General features: G+C 39.4%; 1 protein-coding gene across 1 annotated transcript in view; it reads left to right on the top strand.

Annotated features, from left to right (window-relative positions):
* jarid2b (jumonji, AT rich interactive domain 2b) overlaps positions 1 to 20,384 on the top strand; it is a 115,199-nt gene that overhangs the window by 91,758 nt on the left and 3,057 nt on the right. The window contains exons 6-16 of the mRNA XM_056254508.1: positions 5,599 to 5,798; positions 10,775 to 12,020; positions 12,648 to 13,162; positions 14,877 to 14,969; positions 15,295 to 15,413; positions 15,537 to 15,607; positions 15,722 to 15,836; positions 17,062 to 17,167; positions 17,274 to 17,456; positions 17,548 to 17,678; positions 19,305 to 19,488. Coding sequence (XP_056110483.1) covers positions 5,599 to 5,798; positions 10,775 to 12,020; positions 12,648 to 13,162; positions 14,877 to 14,969; positions 15,295 to 15,413; positions 15,537 to 15,607; positions 15,722 to 15,836; positions 17,062 to 17,167; positions 17,274 to 17,456; positions 17,548 to 17,678; positions 19,305 to 19,488 — 2,963 coding nt within the window. The remainder of the gene's footprint in view (positions 1 to 5,598; positions 5,799 to 10,774; positions 12,021 to 12,647; positions 13,163 to 14,876; positions 14,970 to 15,294; positions 15,414 to 15,536; positions 15,608 to 15,721; positions 15,837 to 17,061; positions 17,168 to 17,273; positions 17,457 to 17,547; positions 17,679 to 19,304; positions 19,489 to 20,384) is intronic.

Here is a 20,384-nt window from a genome sequence, read left to right as displayed (position 1 = left end):
AAATACACCCCACATTTTACCGCCGCGGTGGAACGGCTGATGTGGGCATTGTCATGGCTTGCCTCGACATTTGCGTTTGAATAGCGCGCGTCCTCCGTGGGCGTGTCAGATTAACGCGTAATGAAGTGTAATGAGCTGGGGAAAAAAAATCTGACAGCACTCTCTTTTCATACAGATTACATAAACTGAGAATATTTGTTTTTTATATAAATTACATCATTAAAAAGAAGAGAATTCAAGCTTCATAAAGAAAAACCTCTCGTGCCTGTATGACAAGTATTTGCAGAGTTAGAGTTAATTTTTCGGACGTGTTTCAGAATGGACTCACTGACAGAGAGAAGGCAAAACTCGCATCATGTTTATTTTTCTTTATTTGACAAAAAGCACAAAACTTTGTTTTTATTGTGAGTATACAGAAAAATAATAGACAATTAACAGGATCGATTGATGTATAACACTTATATGTACGATCAAAATCAACAGAGTATTTTAAGTCTATTTTTCTGCTATGTGAAAAAAAAACGGCAAAACGCGCGGGCGCGTTTCTGGTCCCCAGAGGGTTAATGTTGAGAGAGAGAGAGAAGAGAATTGCTGCTGCTTGTGTGGGGACGGGAATCTATTGGAGTGGGACATGACTCTCCCATCTTTCCACTCCAATTATCACTTTAGTAGGAAAGGCGGTAACAAGGTGTTTATGCATTCAGTCGACAGCTGTGCCGAGTAACGGCGGGCAACGTGTCACTTTACGCTACACACACTCTCACACACCCCCAACAAATGAAGGAAAGACAGTCCTGTAAGTCAGTTTGAGCACTTTATTGAGACTCTCAATAGATGCTGTGTTATGGAGCTAATAATATGACAAAATGATTTGAATTTGAATTGTGTAAATTTGAATTATTTGCAAGTGTAATCTAACAAAACTGAATTTTAAATAGTTCTGAATTTGAATTTTTTTGGAACGAATATTGAACATCTGAAATTTAACAAACTGAAAGGTTTTTATGGCTGAATTTTATAGACATGTATTTTCAAACAGCTAGTTTTTGTGTTCTGAATTCAAATACTGCAAAATTTCAGTTTAAAAAAATACGGATTCAAGTTTTCAAGATGAAGAAATTCAGAACGTCAAATTCAGTTTTCTAAAATTCAATGTCAAAAATTCAATGTCAAAAATTCAGGTCTTACAGAAAGTAGGTCACAGGGAAGAGTAGATGATCTCGGAAAAGTCGAACAGAGCATTTTGGCCAATTAGGGACTGCAGAAGTTTTCCAGTGCGAACGTGGTGGTTCAAGAGGTTGCCGCTCTCTGACTCTGATCATGAATCGCCCGGAGGTAAGTTAAACATGAATGATTTTGTGTTTGTTAGGTTAGCGTTCTCAGCACGTGATACATTTGTCTAAGCGGTCTCTGGTGTTTGTTTTAAAGTATATTTTGTGTAATATTTTGTGTAAAATTGATTAGAACGGTTTTAAATAAAACTATTTAAAACCGTGTCTACTACACAGACAGGACGCGAGCGGCGCGAGCAAAACAAAAATGTATTAGTGCAACTTTCATTAAGTAAAATCACCAAAAGCCTTCAACCAAACTGAGATGACCCAGTTTTATACATAATGCCTACATAATGCAATTGTCCTTTCAATATTAAAGTCTTCTCTACTGATTGATGACTGACTCAGTAATAAAGACTGTCTTTGCCGCCATCTAACATTACAGGCGAAATATTTTAACTTATGCTGCTGCTCACAGCCAGGGACTATTTTTTTTCCAGCGGAAGGTTGAAGGCTTTTGGTGATTTTACTTAATGAAAGTTGCACTAATACATTTTTGTTTAGCTTTATTATGATTATTGAGTGGCAATCGCTTTAGAAAAGCAATACACGGTACTCAAGGCTAGTGCTGTCTTGTGAATAAGTCACGTCTGAAGGGGTTGCACTTGCAAGCACTCTGGTTCGTGTCGTATTCACGATACAGCACCATAGCACACCCTCTCGTACCTTATGCTTACATGTACGACGCAATCTAGACCGGACGCGAGCGGTGCGACGCGACCAGTGAAATCCCCAACAGCACACGATTACCCATCCTATTTCTGACCTAGTCCCAGCTCTTTACAACAGTCGCTTCAAGCACTGTGTTGCGCCGCTCGCGTCCTGTCTGTGTAGTAGACACGGTGGCGTTCTAATCAATTTTACACAAAATATTACACTAAATATACTTTAAAACAAACACCAGAGACCGCTTAGACAAATGTATCACGTGCTGAGAACGCTAACCTAACAAACACAAAATCATTCATGTTTAACTTACCTCCGGGCGATTCATGATCAGAGTCAGAGAGCGGCAACCTCTTGAACCACCACGTTCGCACTGGAAAACTTCTGCAGTCCCTAATTGGCCAAAATGCTCTGTTCGACTTTTCCGAGATCATCTACTCTTCCCTGTGACCTACTTTCTGTAAGACCTGAATTTTTGACATTGAATTTTTGACATTGAATTTTAGAAAACTGAATTTGACGTTCCGAATTTCTTCATCTTGAAAACTTGAATCCGTATTTTTTTTAACTGAAATTTTGCAGTATTTGAATTCAGAACACAAAAACTAGCTGTTTGAAAATACATGTCTATAAAATTCAGCCATAAAAACCTTTCAGTTTGTTAAATTTCAGATGTTCAATATTCGTTCCAAAAAAATTCAAATTCAGAACTATTTAAAATTCAGTTTTGTTAGATTACACTTGCAAATAATTCAAATTTACACAATTCAAATTCAAATCATTTTGTCATATTATTAGCTCCATACTGTGTGAGTTTAAAGAAGGGCGGCAAGGTATTGGGGGAGCATGTGTGTTAATGAAACATCATGTTAAACAAAAATAGTCTGTCAGTAGATAATTGAAAGCCAAGAGGCTCGTTTAATTTAGTGTGTTGAAGTGTCTTTAACAGCAATCAGAGGATCAAGCTGCCATCTATATATAAACCCAAATACTCACATTAGTTGTGTAAGCATTTGTCTCTAAGTATTGTAGTTCTATAGCTGTGTATCACACTCAATTTTATTTATTTATTTTTCATAAATAGTCTGAACATTCCCTCCAGGATTTCACGATCGCAGAATTTAATGCAAAATCAAGCAAACTGTGTGTTATTTACAGTAGCTTTCATTTTTGTCTTATTTCCGCAATTTGTCCACAAAACAATTTTCTCCTGAGAGGGGTAAAAAACTATATTAGCTCATGAAAACCCTAATTCTGAGTCCAAACAAATAAATCAATATGTGTTCTATGGTATTACGGTGAATTCCATTGTAAAGTGAACTGGGATGGACCGTATGGAGCACTGGGACACCTGGTTATATGTGAGCATCTTAAAGGAAATAAAATTTCTGATATGAGGCCAATTTGAGCAGCGTGATCCAAGTGATTATTTACAAATCATTCACTCACAACCTTCACTTGTCTATTCAACCTTTTCACATCCAAACCGAGAAAGACGCGGCTTTGTCAGCGATCTAAAGACGTTTATATTTGTGTTCAGCACATGGGACGAAATTGAGTCATTTTAATGATGCTATTAATAGTACATTATTTTTCATAATGCTTGATTTCACTATTAGATTTAATGCATTATTTTACTGGATATGCACTTTTTATATTTTGAGTGAATGCTAATACTATTATGTATTTAATTTTAGAACAATAGACTGATTTAATTGTTCAATTGTAAAAACTTGAAATAATTATTTGAAACATTTAAAACGTACAGTATATAATGGTGCGTTCACGTGCTATGGAAAATATGATATTTTCCACTTGTGAACTGGTATTTACCAGTGTGTTGCGTTCAAGTGCTTTTGTTGTCGTAATGTGGTAAAAAGATGGATATGCAGACCTGTTATTTAGCTAAAACTATTTTAGATTGCTTAATCATCTGCTACAGCAAGAAGATGATTTATCAAAACTCAAACGATAAATAATATGCTGTATATTTTCTAGATCATGAATAGTACATATTTTTACCGCGTTGCTCTCCGCCATTTTGAAAAGGTCAAAGGTTATCTCATCTCGGCAACTCGTGCATCAAAATATTCTACGAGTTGCCCAGTGGAAAATACCACATGAGGGGGTGTTCATGTGCATTTTCCACGTCGGCTTTTGGTATTTACCATTATTACCATAGCACGTGAACGCACCATAAGTGTCACTGATTACATGCTGTACAGATATTTATTCCTCTCAAATAGATCTTGAATGCTCCAGATTGGCCCAGATTCAGGAATTTGCACCTTGTTCTTTACGGTCTTAAAGTTTTGTGTATGTAGAGCACCCTGACCGCCTGAGGTGGTTGGATGCGTGAAATGCACACTGTCCCATGTTCAGAAAAAGGAATTTCCCATCTCTCTCTCTCTCTCTCTCTCTCTCTCTCTCTCTCTCTCTCTCTCTCTCTCTCTCTCTCTCTCTCTCTCTCTCTCTCTCTCTCTCTCCGGTAAAGATGGCCGACCCCTCTCTGCCCACGAGCTGTCCCATGTCAAATGTGACACATTAATATGGAGCACAGGCAGAACTCCAGTCTCTCTCTCTCTCTCTCTCTGTGTCTCTCAGAGCGAGAGAAACCACAGTGCTCGGCTTTCATTCGCTGAACCTCAGTAACCCAGAGGCGTGTTTACATTTCTAAATTAAACACCTTTTATTGAGTTCAGCTGTCGGTAGCAGTTCCAAGTGCAAGCCTTACAGCGCGAAAGCCCGTCCGTTTCCCCTTCGCTGACACGCTCTGCTGCCTGTTGATATTTAAACACTGTAAAATTAAAGTGAGCAGTCATAAATACAGAGAGCAGTTTGAATGTGTGTTAATTAGAGCAGTCCAGAGGGCCTGATAACAGACAGACTACCCTGTCCAAAAAATGCCGAAAATAGTTATTCACAGCCTTATCTATAGAAAACATCTACAGATGCATATTAAAAACAAACTTACAGATGTGCTTAGTTTTGTTTTGTGTTGTTTCTTTGTTTGGTTTTTATTTGGGTTTTTTTTACTTTACTTTTGCTTTGTTTTTTTGTTTTGTTTTTTTTACTTTTACTATATGATAGATGTTTATATGTACAAAAGTGCTGACAGTTTTATTTATTTTCTTGCGGTGGAATTTACTTCTCCTGATAGTTTTTACTTTTGACACTTTGTCACTCACATGTCTGTAAGGGCTCTTTCTCTGCAATGGTTTTGTTTCTGTCACAGCTATAGATTGCCTGTGCATCTCTTGGTGTTTTATAAAGTAGCTATGTTCAGAATAGAATACTAGTGTATAGTGTTTACTATATGTATACTATTTATATCTTTATTTATATATATATATATATATATATATATTTATATGTATTAATTAAAAAAAAAAAGGGAATTATTCCACCCATGATAAATGTTTCCTGCTACTTTATTTATGACCTTATCAAAATACCAAATGGTTGTTTTGGCCATCTATCTGGTTCATCCCTCACACCAGAAATGGATAATTTATAGTTATTGCTATAGTAACACTGTAATATAATGCTACAGAATATTCGTGTGTATTTTAATAACCCTGTTATTTCTGTCCCCTAGTGCTAAATGGCCATAAGGTACACAAGGACAAAGAGCTCACTCCCAGAACAAGAAGCAGAGAGTTAGCTGTGGGAAGAGATTGCAGCGAGAGGTGTGATGCTTCTGGTGACATCTCACACAAGCACACGGCGGCCACCGCCAAGAGCCACAACACCAACGGCCACAACTACAGAAGAGCCTCAGAGGAACTCCGCAAGCAGGTACCACCCTTCTGTCCATCCCAGTGTCAGTAAGAGCAAGGGATTGTACAATGATTGGCCATGTAAGTGGCTTTGCACGCTGACAATGTGCTATTCAGTTGGGAACATCGACCCTGATGTGGCCCTCAGACAATCAGACCACCACCATCTCCCGCATTAACAAGCCTGTCGGGTTTGAGGGCCACAAAACTGATTAAGTGAACAATGAACCTCAGAGAGCAGGGAAAGACAGATCACCTCATCAGCCTCTCAGTTTCTTTCTTTCTTCCTGGCAAAATGACTTGTACTAACCGAGAAGTGTAGGGCTAGCTTTGGAACTGTTTTAGGCCTTTTCCACACGGAGACATGTTTAGCTGTATACTTTGAAATGTTGTATCGTATTGGCATTTCGTCCTGACGGATCCGGCGTTTTGGGAGCCTGCAACCGCTTTTTTTTTTTTTTCGGGTCCCAGAGTGGATACATCTGAAAATGACACCCTTGCATTTAATGTGAACAGCCAATCCCTACATTTTGTGAAACGATGATGTCATCTCCCCATGTGTCGAAAAATTTATTTTTATTTTACTTCTTTATTTATTTATATTTTCTTTCTTATGCTATGATGCCTGTCTGTTTGTCTGATTAAGACATTTCATATTTTGTACCAGGCCATTTATGGTTGTTTATATTGTTCAATGAAGTTATTCGTAAAAAAAAAAGAAGAAGAAACTACTGAGCCTATTATTATTGTATACAGCGAACCAGGTTTATGCGCATGCTCCAAATCTTCTTCCATTTTTAGTGTATCTCTGTGGCATAATTACAGCGCCACATACTGGTCTGGCATGTAGACTACATCGTTTTGAGTCGGTTTCAGTGGTTTCGTGTGTACGCAGATATTTCTTGAGACAACGCCGTGTTTACGTAATTGTTTTTTAAAACGAGGGGGAAAACCGATCGGATAGGGAAAGCTCTGGCTTTGTGTGGATGTGGCAACAATCATTGTGATGAATCCTCATTTAGCGGTGGCACCTGTACGTGGCTGTTTAACAGTTTAACCGCAATGACTGACCCAATGTTAAACCCTTTAGTCAGATAAATCCTGTTATTATTGTGACATGCACATAAACACACTACCACTCATCTGATTTACTTAAAACAATAAACAACACTGATAGATGCCGCATAGTCCGCACTACTTTGAGAATCTATTAGACAGCTGTTGACCTCTCTCTCTTTCTGTCTCTCTTTAAAAGGCAATTTTCTAAAGGGTGTTCAGGTGTTGAAGAGCCATGGCCTGTGCATGACCCTTTGCACATGAGCTGAATGTTTATCATGCTGGCATCTACAGTATGTTTGTGCTGAACTACTGTCCATTTTAGCAATTAAAAAACACTTTTTTACACTATTTTAAAGTAAGTATTTATAAAAACTCTTCCATCATCAACGGCAGTATAGTCTTTGTATAGTACATCATTGGTGTGCAGCAACTAATTATGTGAAAAGAAAAAGTAGTGGAATCTAGTTTTTTATAATTATAAATTTGTATTCATGTTTTTTATTTATTATGAGTGTTTGCCATTGCACAGACTTGCATGATCAGGGAATAAGAGCGTTCTCATGCTGTGCACAGCAGGTGCAGGATCAGGTTCAGCAGCGTTGTTGTTATTGAACTGATTTGCCTTTTTTACAATAGTTGTGTTAATTGTTATCCAGAGTTACGGCTATCTTCATTTGTTTCATTGTATCCATAGCAGTTATTAATGAGTCTTTTTGATATTTTGGCTTTGTATTGTCTTGTGGTTTTCTTGTGGTACTTCGCTGTGGGTACTTTGTCTCCAAAGAGAAAGTGTGTTGAAATGTAATGTTTTCGAATGCATCTAAATATACATTTACAATAAAAAATAAAAAAAAACATATAAAGTAAATAAACCTATAGACCAAATAAGACAAAATGACATATTGTTAAAACAAAAATGACCGATTTATAGTATATTTTTTGTTGATAAATAAAAAAACATGTTTGCTCAATTGATGAGCCAAATTAATATTATAGACATTAATCATTACTAAACTTTTAGTAATGATTAATGTCTATAATATTAATTTGGCTCATAGACATCAATTGAGCAAACATGTTTTTTTATTACAAAAAATATTTATTTATTTATCTTAATTTTTCTGAATGCAAATAACTGATATACAACTTAATTCTATTTTATTATGTTTACTCCATATGTGTTATTTTGATTTATTTGAACTAATTTGCACTGCTATTTTGAGAGAGAGCATTCCTTATCTTAAGATATAGATAGACATATACTCTGTGTGTGTGTGTGTGGGGGTGGGGGGGGGGGGGCTGCAGATGTTCTCAGTTAATTTAATTATTTTGCTTTGCTGCAGCTGGCCTATAGCAACACATGATGTCATCTGTCCTCCCTCACGCTCACATGCAAACGAGATCCACTTCAGAGAGCTGGCCTGGCCTCTGTCTGTGTGTGTTCTCTTGTTTTCCTTTCTGGCTGTTAAGCAGGTTTAATCGCACGTCTCTGGCCAGCCGGCCTTTAACTATTTCATCCTTCCTTCCATTCTCTTTCCTTGCTTTCTTCCTTGTTTCCTCCAGCCCGCTCTCCATTTCCCCTGGTTTCAAGGGGTTGCCCACTGGGGACAGTCCAGTGACCTGTGTTCTCTCGTCTACGCGGTTTCTCTCTCATTCTCTCTCTTCCACCTATTCAGGCAGTCTAAATAATAGCCGGCAGGGGCTCGTTTGCACTCTCCGGCTGTGTTCTGGGATCAGTGAGCTCTCTAGTGGTCATGGTGCTCATTACACCGAGCCAGGCGTGGAATTTCTGCTGCGCACAAGCTCTACTCAGCATCCAGCACACTCGGACATTATGCTGAGTGGGATTATCATTACAATCACATTCTGCACTCTCAGAGCCCTGCAGACGGGATGGGGCGTGCCGTAGACCACTGACGTGTTATTTCGAAAGGGGGCGGGTGTGATGACGGGGGCTACATAGACATGGCCGCAGCTGACATCATGCTACATTTGCTTACTCTACCTGCAGAGAGCATCCATCATGCCTGCCTCTGGGGCTGGAGTCTGTCGCTTTCTTTTATATTCTCCCCCTCTCCCTCCTGCTGCTTTTTTTTTCCACCGTCGACAAGGGGAAGCGATTGATGAAGGAGGTCACATTTCAGTCCCCCTTATCTTTTAATAGCCTCTCTTTGTTGTTCGGCTGCACCTGATAGGAATACAATACAGCCGATGTCTTATTTCAAAGACACTCAGCAATCTCCTCTTCTGTCCGACAGCGAAACTCTGGCCCAGAGATCACGGCAGTCTGGACACTGTTCCCACAACACTGCCTCTCATTAAGAGCGTTCAGAGATTTTAAAGAGAGAAATAAAGTGAGAGGGATGGGGAGGGTTGTAAGAGGGTGTGGCACAACATCTACAAACCTTTTCACAGAGCGTGAATTTATCACAACAGGCCTTAAACAAAAATCGAAACCGTGCAATTAAATAAACCCCTTCAGACCAGGTGTTGAAATTCATATTGTGACAAAAGCTACTTATTTTCTTTGTGTAGGTGTTTGTTTTCTTTTGTTTGGTAAATAACTGACCAGTAAGGCATTACCGGCATTCCAGATAGATGCAAGTACAAAATTAGTCCTCGCCAAATGGCATATAAATGCAAATGAAAACGTTATTAAATGTCAGTAACTTTATTAGGAAGTGAAACATCTGCAGTACATTCTTTGAATTTCATTTAAAGAAGAGATGAGAAAATGTATAACAAGCCATCTAACAAAGATAACTTTTGTCATCACATTTTCTTAGCTTCTAACTTTTTCTTCAGTTGATATGTTGGATTTGTATGGAAGCTTGTTTCCACCACAGAATTTAAAATAATTAAAAAATGACTTTTTATCTCAGAATTGCGTGATATAAAGTCAGAATTGTGTTATAAAGTCAGAATTGTGAGATATAAACGTGCAATTGCAAGAAATAAACTCGCAATTGCTACCTTATATCACACAATCCTGCGAAATAAAGTCAGTGGCGGAAACAAGCTTCCATAGCTTTGAGCCCTGCATGGGGCTATTGACATTGTTTCCCATGTATAAAGTATGTATCACAAACTTTGGATACCTGACTGCAACATTCATGTGCTATGCTATTGCATTGTTTTGATTAAAGGCTTGTCGAGAACTCTAAGCCAAATGTCAGGACTCATCCTTCTTGTCCAATGAGATTCCTCTAATGTCAGGAAAGCACATCGTGTTTATTTCACCTGGAGTTTGTAGCCTACTAAAACCCTCCGGCTGCATCTTCTGTTCTTGCTTCTGTAAGAACACACACATAGGAAATCAAACCCTTTCTGCCTTGCCAGAAAAATAGAGCCAAAGAAAACAATGTGAAGAGAGAAGTCGAGGCTGACTATGTTTGTAGCCTGGCATAGTCTAATTCCCATGGTGGCTGTTAAACAATGAGAGGCCGGGCGTAACCCAAGCTGCATCTGCTCTGCTGTGAAGTTTATTGGGGGCCTCAGATCAGCTGAAAGCACAAATCCTTTTATTTGGGCATTAAAGCCAAATTTGAAGAACTTTAGTGTACTGTGCCTGTATAAAGCCAACTATGAATTGGTGTTTGAATGAGGTTTTATGATTAAACTTTACTTCCAAGGATTTTTTTTTTTTGCAGCTGTTGGCACTGAATAAAAACATTCCTCTTTTTACTCCCTCCAACTAGTACATTTCCCCTCCCTCTTTCCCCCCCTGCTGTTTTCTCTGTTTTGGGTTTTTTGGAGCTCTGTTGTGGTCTGTATTATTGTGTATGCAGAGACATGCACGGTGACTGTCTTAGAATGCAAATAGACGTTAGGAGCTTATTCTTTGCATTCAGGTTTGAGAATCTCAGTTCCTTAAAGTTGCATTGATCCACTTTATATAACATGATGATGACCATTTTCTTCTTCTGTTCACTTAAGGTCTCAAAAGTAAATGGAGTCACACGAGCATCATCAGCCGGCACGCACACAGCCGGTGCCAAAAAGCAGAAAGACTTCCGTCTGCCGTCCAAAACTGTGAAGTACACAGCCACCGTGACCAAGGGCCACGTCACCTACACCAAAGCAAAACGAGAACTGGTAAAGAAAGCCAAACTCAACCACAGCAAGCACGCTGTTTCTGCTGGCCTCCGTGCTTACAGCAACAACCACCAACATCATTCTCATCACCCAACCAGCAACGGCCATGGCCGGCCTCAGCTCTCTCACTCAGGAAAAGCCAAAAGTATCAATGCAAAAACCCGCAAACAGGTGCTATTATCGAATGGGGTGCATAAGATGACTAACGGTGGCCGGCTTAATGGCAGGCTTAATGGACGCCACAGTGCCAGGGAAGAGGAGCAAGATGGCCGACAACTGCGGCAGGGACTGCGGAACTCTAAACGCAGAAGTGATGCCATTACGATCCTTGGAGCTGGAACTGAGAGTGATGAGGCTAAAACTAAGCTGCCTGTGAATGAGGTTAAGAAAGCTAAACTGCAGACTAGCCCACTGGAAACTCGCAGCAAGAAGGCCCTGAATCAGTTCAAGCTCCCCAACACTGTCACTATTGCACATAGTATCACTGAAATGGCTGCCTCCCCTACTCAAAAAACGGGTCCTGCCCCTCCTCAATCTCCCCCTGCTGCTCCTGCTTCCCCAGGCATGCCCCAGAACCCTGCAACCCCTGAGCCAGCACGTCAGCGGCCCAAGCGTGCCTCTGCTGGCAAACTGATGTTCATCAGACAAGCACAGCAGAGGGCCCAAACTAACCCCGCCCTCAATCGGACCACATCCACTACCTCAGCCAGCAAGTCCTTCAAACCAGCAGAGCCCACACACACACCCCCAACACGGCCGGACAGGGAGCGTGAAAGGAGCAAGGCAGGGTGGGCGACCCTGGGGGAGGAGGTGCCCATTTTCAAGCCCAGCTCCAGGGAGTTCCAGGACCCTTTGGTTTATCTCGACTCGGTACGGGAACGGGCCGAGTCATGTGGACTGTGCAGAGTGCTGCCACCTCCTGACTGGAGGCCAGAGTGCAAACTCAACGACGAGATGCGTTTTGTGACACAGGTTCAGCGCATCCACAAGCTGGGTCGGCGCTGGGGCCCCAATGTTCAGAAACTGGCCTGCATTAAGAAGCACCTCAAATCTCAGGGCATCTCAATGGACGAGCCGCCTCTTATAGGTGAGTCCCTTTAAAACCTTTTGAATACAGCTACTTTGTTGGTATACGCCAGAGTTCCACAAGGGCCGCAGATTTTAGTTCCATCCCTAATCAAACATACCTGAACAATTTAATCAGGGTAACTTGAAAATTGCTAATTTCTCCAGAACTTGTCCAGCACCATGACAAGGTTTTAAAACCGCTTTGAGCCATTGCTTTGCTTAAGAATTCTGTTTGAGGATTCAGAATATACGGGATGAAATAAATGTTTAGTGAGCTTGCTAGAATGCTGCCATGGCATGCTGCAATAATTCCTATGAGAGTTTTAAACGTAGTCGTTGACCTTTTTTGGTGCTCACTTTCTGTCGGTTTCTTAGCTCACTTTCTCCAGTCATTATGTTTCAAAAGACAAATAAAGATATCACACCGTTTTTCCTTCAACATATTTAGAGAATTAATGAGCCGTGAAATTAAATGAATTGTAATTCTGGAGCTGTCAATACTCATTCGGCGGCAAATAATTCAGTGTGTCAGTTGCAGTGGTTTAGTTGAGTTATGTTTGGAAACGATACATTAACTGTTAATAACATACAGTTTTTGCATTCAACATTAACAATAATTTCTTCCCGCTCTCTGTCGCCCCTTCAGGTGGCTGTGAAGTAGACCTGGCTCGTTTTTCTGAGCTTGTCTGCGACATGGGTGGAATGCAGCAGGTGATGGACCTGAAAAAATGGAGCCGGCTGGCCGACCTGCTTCGCATTCCCAAATCAGCACAGGATCGTCTGGCCAAGCTCCAGGAGGCTTACCTCCAGTACCTGCTCTCTTATGACATGCTCTCTCCCGATGAGCACTGTCAACTGGAGCAGGAGGTTCTGGGAGAAAAGGAGGTTCTGGAACGCAAGCGGGGACCCCTGGAGGGCCACTCGGATAGCGGCCAGCGGTCTCTGGTTCTTCCCCGTTTCGAACCCAAGAATGGACTCACCGGCCTTAACCACCGCAACGGCTTCCACAATCACAACAAAGAGCCAGACACCCAGCGGCAGGCCGGCCGCCGCAGACTGTTTGCTCAGGAAAAGAAAGGGGGAAAAGTGGACAGTGATGAGGCAAAAGTGGAGGCAGAAGAGGAAAGTGTTCTCAGTGACCAGCACAAATGTATATACAAGGTAATAGAGGCACATAGTGATAATAGCTCATCTGCAAGCTAACGTTATTGTTTCCTTTCTGAAATGGCAGTATTATGTGTCAAACTTGTTTTATTCACTTTATTCAGTCAGTCAGACTAGCAGATGTGCCATTTCCTCAGGTAATGAAGTGTTTAGAGAGAGCAGAGAGGGCTCGCCACTGAGCTGCCAGAATATCAAGCCTGATGACTATGTTTGTCTGTAAACTGAACACAGTGCCACACCGCTGGGGAATAAAGAAGGAAGGCTTAATATGTGATGTGTTTTGGGTTTTAATGCTGCCGATGTTGGCTCTACAGTGTGTGATGGATCTAAGATCTAAGCTTTATTTCAGAGCCATGTATTCTTTTTTGACTTGCTAAGCTACCAGTATGAGCATCTGTTTTGTTTCTCAGACAGATTTACAGGTACAAAACACTGTAGATATTTTTCAAACTTTAGTGAGCTGCCTGCCTAGGCAATATTTTAGACGTGTTCCCGAATTAAAGCAAAATGATGGTGCTTAGAGATATCTCATTCTGGCCAAAATTAGTCCCAGCAGTGTAGGCTATGCACGCTTTTTTTTTTCTTTTGTATTTTTTGTACAATTATCTGGCAAGACTTTTACTCAGTACAAAAACATGTCAATAGAAAATCGTTCCATCTAATTTAAAACACAATTTCACCCAGCATTTGTGTTTATTAGAGTATCAAGTTAGTTTAGCAACATGCTAGCATCTGACTGCATTAAGAAAGGCGCTTTTCATGCGCTCTTCAACCACGGCAAAAATAAACTACTTAATTTCACAGTTGATTCACAGTTGCTGCCTATGAAGAGTGTTTAAATTCAGTCACTCATGAGGTTTCATTTTGGTTTGCATGCTGCTCTAGAAGGTAGCTTGCTAATGTAGTGAGGCAGCTCGTTTAAATATGGGGCAGAACTTGTGTGGTTCTTGTGTTTGCGTGAGGACTGGTGGTAAAAGAAAGAGAGAACTATAACTGTGGGTGGGTGGGTATCGGTGAGAGTGTCTGTTTTGTGAGAGGGCTTGTTCCCAGGCCCTCAGCTCCTGGTGTACGTGAGGCTGAGTTCTTAGCCATAGTCGATGTAAGGTGACTCCGTCTGCCTCTCTAGCCCAATAAAAATACCCCGCTGACTCTGTCTGTCTGTCTGTGTGTTGTTGTCTGAGGTAACACTCTCTACTGGGCGGTACTGTGAGAGTGGGCCTTTTTACAGAATGGTGCCTGAATATAGGCCAAAGCTCAGCTTCACACACACATAGCACTTTGTTCATCTCCAGTGCGGTACCTGGCAATTGTCTTTGTCTATAGTTATCTGCGGTCGAAGAGTGAGGTTTTTTTTTTCTCTTTTCTCAGTTGTGTGTGTAGTGCTTAAGAAGAGGAAATAGACAACTTGTATAACAATGAATGGATAAACTGCAACTCTTAACTTGACATCTATGTATAGGAAGGAAATGAAGTACTGCCTTTAAAGTAAAGTATGTCAAAAAGCGCATAATGTGCGTTTAGCTGGACCAACATATAAAGAACAGTTTTATATATACATATAAAGAACATTTGACATATATGTAATTGAATCGTAAGCTTGTTTTTGAGAGCTACCTGGAGCGGTTACCAATTTGACAGACAGCTTGTCACCAGATTATTTTGCAATTTTTCTTACTGTGTACTGTTATTTATTTATCTTTTTTTTTTACAGGGGAGATCGGTATCTTTGACCACCTTTTACAGAATAGCAAGAAATACTATGATGATGTGCTTCAACAAAGAGCCTGGGGCTGCTGAAGTTGAGGTACACACATACTTCTGGTATTTTAACCATTCTCTAGATAAATGTGTACAGGTTTAGTATGTTACTTATATTACCTGTGTACAATGTTGATTCTGATCCCCATAGGTGACAAATATCCATGCTAAAAAAAAAGTATTTCAGGGGGATATATAATAATAATAGCTGTTCTATTACTAATTGTCTTTAAATAGCATGCACTTTCCATGTTGGATATTTTATAAGCATGTCCCATGACAGCTGTATCCTTGTTTTCTGTCATATTTCCTTGTTACCTTCATCCTGCCATTTCTCTTCATCTCCATCTGTCCTGGTTTTCTTTATATAGCAAGATTACTGGCGGATAGTGGAGCAGAGGGACTGCCATATAGCAGTGCATTATGGGAAAGTGGACACAAACACACATGGAAGCGGCTTCCCTGTGGGCAAGTCTGAACCCTTCTCCAAGTAAGCGTTGCATTCATTTGAAATGAATTGCAGGCATGATGGGAAGATGTATTACTGTTTATAAAAATGAGGCTACCATAATCTCTCTCTCTCTCTCTGACTCCTTTCTCTCTTTCGCTGTAGGCATGGATGGAACCTCACTGTCCTTCCCAGTAACTCTGGATCCATTCTGCGCCATCTTGGTGCTGTGCCTGGTGAGTTTACTATTGTCATCTGTAGCAGGAAGTACACTTCTCTCCACATCATATAAAGTTCCTTTGTTGAATAAGTCATCACCCCCCCTCTCTGTCTCTCTTTCTCTTGTTCAGGGGTGACTATTCCCTGGCTGAACATCGGCATGGTCTTTTCTACCTCATGCTGGTCACAAGACCAAAACCGCCTTCCATACATTGATTACTTACACACTGGTGCTGATTGCATTTGGTAAGTTTTTATTTTTTATTTTTATTTTTTTTAAAGATACTGTGGCTACATTGACATTAAAATATTTGGAACTGAACATTGTCCCCTATAAAAAGGCATTGGGCTGTTAGATGATGTTCATATCAACAGCAGATTAATAAACAGCAAATGAATGTCTAAATAAAAATAAGTGAAGTCTTTGATTAAAAAAAAGTACTAATAAAATAACATAGAATACTTATTTACATTATTAAATTAATCATTTACGTTATTATGATCTATATTATTATGTTATCACATATGTATATGTATATATATAGGCCTATATATATATATATATATATATATATATAAACATTTTATTATGTAAAAATACAGTAACATGAACAATGTATACACTGTCAGCAATATACAATTTTTTATATATATATATATAAAATAAAATAATAAATTGCTGACAGTGTATATATTGGTCATGTTACTCTGTTTTTACACAATAAAATGTTTTATTATATAATTAATTGTTATTTTAATAATACAAATATTTTTTTTGTAATCTAGAAAATCTGAAAATATTTCAGAATATAACAGAACACTATACAATTTACATTATTCTGTTGTATACATTTGTTTTGAGTGAATTTTGTTAATAATTTTGGCACTTAATTTTAAATATTTAGATACATTAAATACAGTGTTGATTTAATATTTATTTACTTTTATAGTATTTATTCATAATAATTTATTGAGTTTATAGTTTATTAATTTAGTTCACTTCTGTTTGTATATTTTCAGCTTTTATTTTCATTTATTTTTTTTCTAATGTTATGTGGTTTTGTCATTTTTATCAGGTATTTTTTTCTATATAGCTTTTGTTTTAATATTGTTATGCAGATTTAATTTCTTTTTATTTCGGTTTTAGTAATTTTAGTAATTCAACTTCAGTGTAAAAGGGTTATGTTCTATCAATGTCTTTCCTTACTCTGCTGTATTATAATGTTCCACCTCTAGAGGGTGCTGTACTCTGTTAAACACACCATTTATTACAATGTGCATTACACAGTACACTAGTGACTAGTGTCAGCTGTGGTTTTGATTTTGTTTTTTCACATGCATGACTCAACATGATAAAGCCAAGTCCGGTTTTCATGGCAACAAAGCTGGTTTAGGAGCCAGCCGACAGGGCTGTCGCCTTATGTCATCCAAACAATGACACTGACAGGAAGTTTTGCCTGTCCCATTACAGGTATTCTATTCCTGCTGAGGAAAAGACAAAGCTTGATAAAGTGGTGCATACACTGCTACAGGCCAACGGCACGCCGGGACTGGAAATGCTGGAGAAGAATGTTATGGTAAGATATTGTGAATAAAAATAACTACCTTTTTGTGAGTCCGCTGACATTGCTTATTGAATGTAATGCTCTTGTACAAAGAACTTAGGAGTGTGTATTCCTCCAGATTTCTCCGGAGGTGCTTTGTCGCGAGGGGATAAAGGTCCACCGTACGGTCCAGCAGAGTGGGCAGTTCGTGGTGATCTTCCCCGGTGCGTTCGTGTCCAGGGTGTGCTGTGGCTACAGTGTGTCTGAAACTGTGCACTTTGCCACACCACATTGGATGAACCTGGGCTATGAGGCTGCTAAGGTGAGGCCTTTTCACATTCACCTGCAGGACAACATATAGACGTATACAAGATGTTAAGAAGACGCTCTACATGTTTGCACTTCTCTCGCAGGACCTGAAATGCAGGCACATAGCAAAACCCTTTTCTATGGAGAAGCTCCTCTACCAGATCGCCACAGCCGAGGCCAAACGAGAAAACAGACTTGTGCTTGGTACAATCTCTTCTCTTTTAAAAGATCTCAGGTGAGCACTGCAAACCCATCCTGATGTCGAAACGGTGAAGTCATGATTTTTCTGAAATGACCTATATATATTATATAAATATAATATATTTTTATTTAGTGTGGAATGTCGCTGTTTGAGCTTGAAAAAGGTCTGTAAAATTACAATGCACAAAGTCACTCCAATGGGAGAGTTATCTGTTATCAGTAAGCACTGTTTCTGAACTCCCTGAAATGCTCAATTGTAGTCTTGAGTTTTCTTCCGGAACGTACACATGACAATATTCCTCATTTAAATAATTCCCGCCCAAGACATGCACAGAAAAGGGGACGAGGCCTGGTTGAGTTGCATAAGAAGTTTGTTGAAACTTGCGGTTATGGTAAGGGGTGTGACATTTCTGAAACATGCTTGAAGCGGCATGTTTATAGTGAATACCAATCACAAACTGGTCCAGCCGACCAATAAGAGCACATTGCGCTGTTCAGAAGGAGGGGCTTCATAGAGACCGAAACTAAACAGAGCGTTACAGACAGACTGGGAAGAGAGGTGCTGCAATAATGTAAAATATACTGTGTATATATATATAAATATAAATATATATGCGTTAATGCATGCGATACATTTTTGTCCAGTTTAACTCGTTAAAATATCTAATGCAATTAACGCAGCATCCGTATTTTCTGTCATCCTTTGGCTAGCATTACATGATATGATCACGCTCTTATGAATGCAAATGTTTTAAACAATTCAAGCGCCACAAGACAAAAGAGAACGCGCTGCCTGTGAATGTCCTGTCTATGTAACACACACACACGACACACAGAAAGACGCGCACCAGTATCGTGCGTGCGCACAGCGCGCCAGAATCGAGTTCGCTTTCACGCTTGAACGAACAGTGACACACACAATTATGGCAAAATGTCCGTTTTGTCGACTATCCTCATAAGAGCAGTCTTAAATGAGTTAAATGAAGTCTTAAATGAGCGTGAAGAGTTCCGCGTGAGATCTGCGTCTCTGTCAGCAGCGGCAGGTCTTAAAGTGACAGCAGCCACTAATTCTGTCAGTAAATTATTCTCTGCTATTTACAAATTACTCACTGCTATTGTCTGAAGAACTTTTGTAGCTTTATTAAGGATTATATTATATTTGATATGTTTGTTTATGTTTGATAACTTTATTCAATTTCTTATGTCCTACCTTTATTCAATTTCTTATGTCCTACCTGTTAGACCGGTAGGAAGGGCACAGGTAAATATGACATTTATTATGGGTTTATGTGAAGATTGTTCGAAGATTGTTCGAAGTTCACTTAAATGAAAAGTTGTCATATTTTTGAAGCCTAATAAATGTAAAAAAAAAAAAAAAAAAAAATGTATATCTTTCCATTACACTGTAATGTTGAATGGCTATTATTAATGTTTAAAATGTTTAAAAACATTTTCACAAGACATCAGTAGCTGTATTTGTGTCAGTGATACTGGACTTCATTCATAAAAAGATGCCATTAAACATATATATCATTCAAGCATGAAAACCTATTCTAGTAGACTCCAAAAACAAAATCAAGACTTTGTAAAAGGGCATAATATGGTCTCTTTAAACATTATAACCAATGAGAGATGAAGAGAGTGTGCTGCTGTCCTACAGGAACATAGAGATGAAGCAAAGGCAGGAGCTGTATGAAGCAGGGCTGCTTTCCTCCGCACGCTACTGCACTCACGACAACAACCAATCGCCTGCTGACACCAGGAAGAAACCACGCAAGTGGCTGGCGCTGGAGTCATCCGAGAGACGCTGCCAAACGTGCCAGCACCTCTGCTACTTATCTATGGTGAGATTCCGTTAAGATTATATTGGACTGTAGAGCTCAGTGTAGTTTATACTATACCAACAAACTAAGGCTCTGTCCTGAATTTGAATGTTTGGTTTGTTTTCTAAAAGTTGAAACCATCACAAACTCCCAAATTAGTCCATATAAGCAAGCCCAAAAACTTCTATCATAGTATACTGTATCATCTTGGCACATTTGACAGCCCTATTGTCAATATACTATGAACTGGGATGCACTAATTAATTTTTCATAGGCTATTTAGAATCAATAGTATGCTTATTGGGTCAGAGTGTAAAAACTACACTGTACTTTAGCAGTCAGTACAGTCTATACTATGATAATATTAAGGTCCTGTCCCAAATGGATCCCTAAACACTCGCTGTCTTCCTATGACCTGCACTTTCGTGACGTAACGCTGCTTTGACTGTCGGGAAGACACCTAAAATGACAAATGGGACACCCAACGGTCTCATGGACTCTCAATGGACACCCGCACTCGGCAGCCGTTGCAAGTCCACAAAACCGAAACTGCATATGAAGTGTGCCATTTGGGACAGGGCCCAATACTTTAGTGCTCTGTACGGTCTATACCAGTCGTTTTCAACCAGAGGGCCAGGCACTCATGTTAACATTTTTCACAAATTTTAATTTTAAAATGATTAAAAATAAGACGAAACAAACTTTAAAATGAGCTAAAACATCTCAAATGCAATATAAAGAGTACATTTTATTTCTTATTTTAATTTGTTCCCTCTACAACTGTCATTTTGGTTCTCAAGGTCTTGGAAAAACCTATGAGGAATTTTTAAAAGTGAGATTTCTAAACCATGTAAATGAATAAAACCGTCTAAAGGCATGGGCATTTTTATAATGAATATAGATTTGTTCAGTTAGAC

Source organism: Rhinichthys klamathensis, unplaced genomic scaffold (assembly GCF_029890125.1).
Source record: "Rhinichthys klamathensis goyatoka isolate OS25496 unplaced genomic scaffold, OSU_Roscu_1.1 h1tg000111l_1, whole genome shotgun sequence".
Lineage (NCBI taxonomy): Eukaryota > Metazoa > Chordata > Actinopteri > Cypriniformes > Leuciscidae > Rhinichthys > Rhinichthys klamathensis.
The sequence above is the reverse complement of the archived record's forward strand: the minus strand, read 5'-3'. Positions and strand labels throughout refer to the sequence as shown.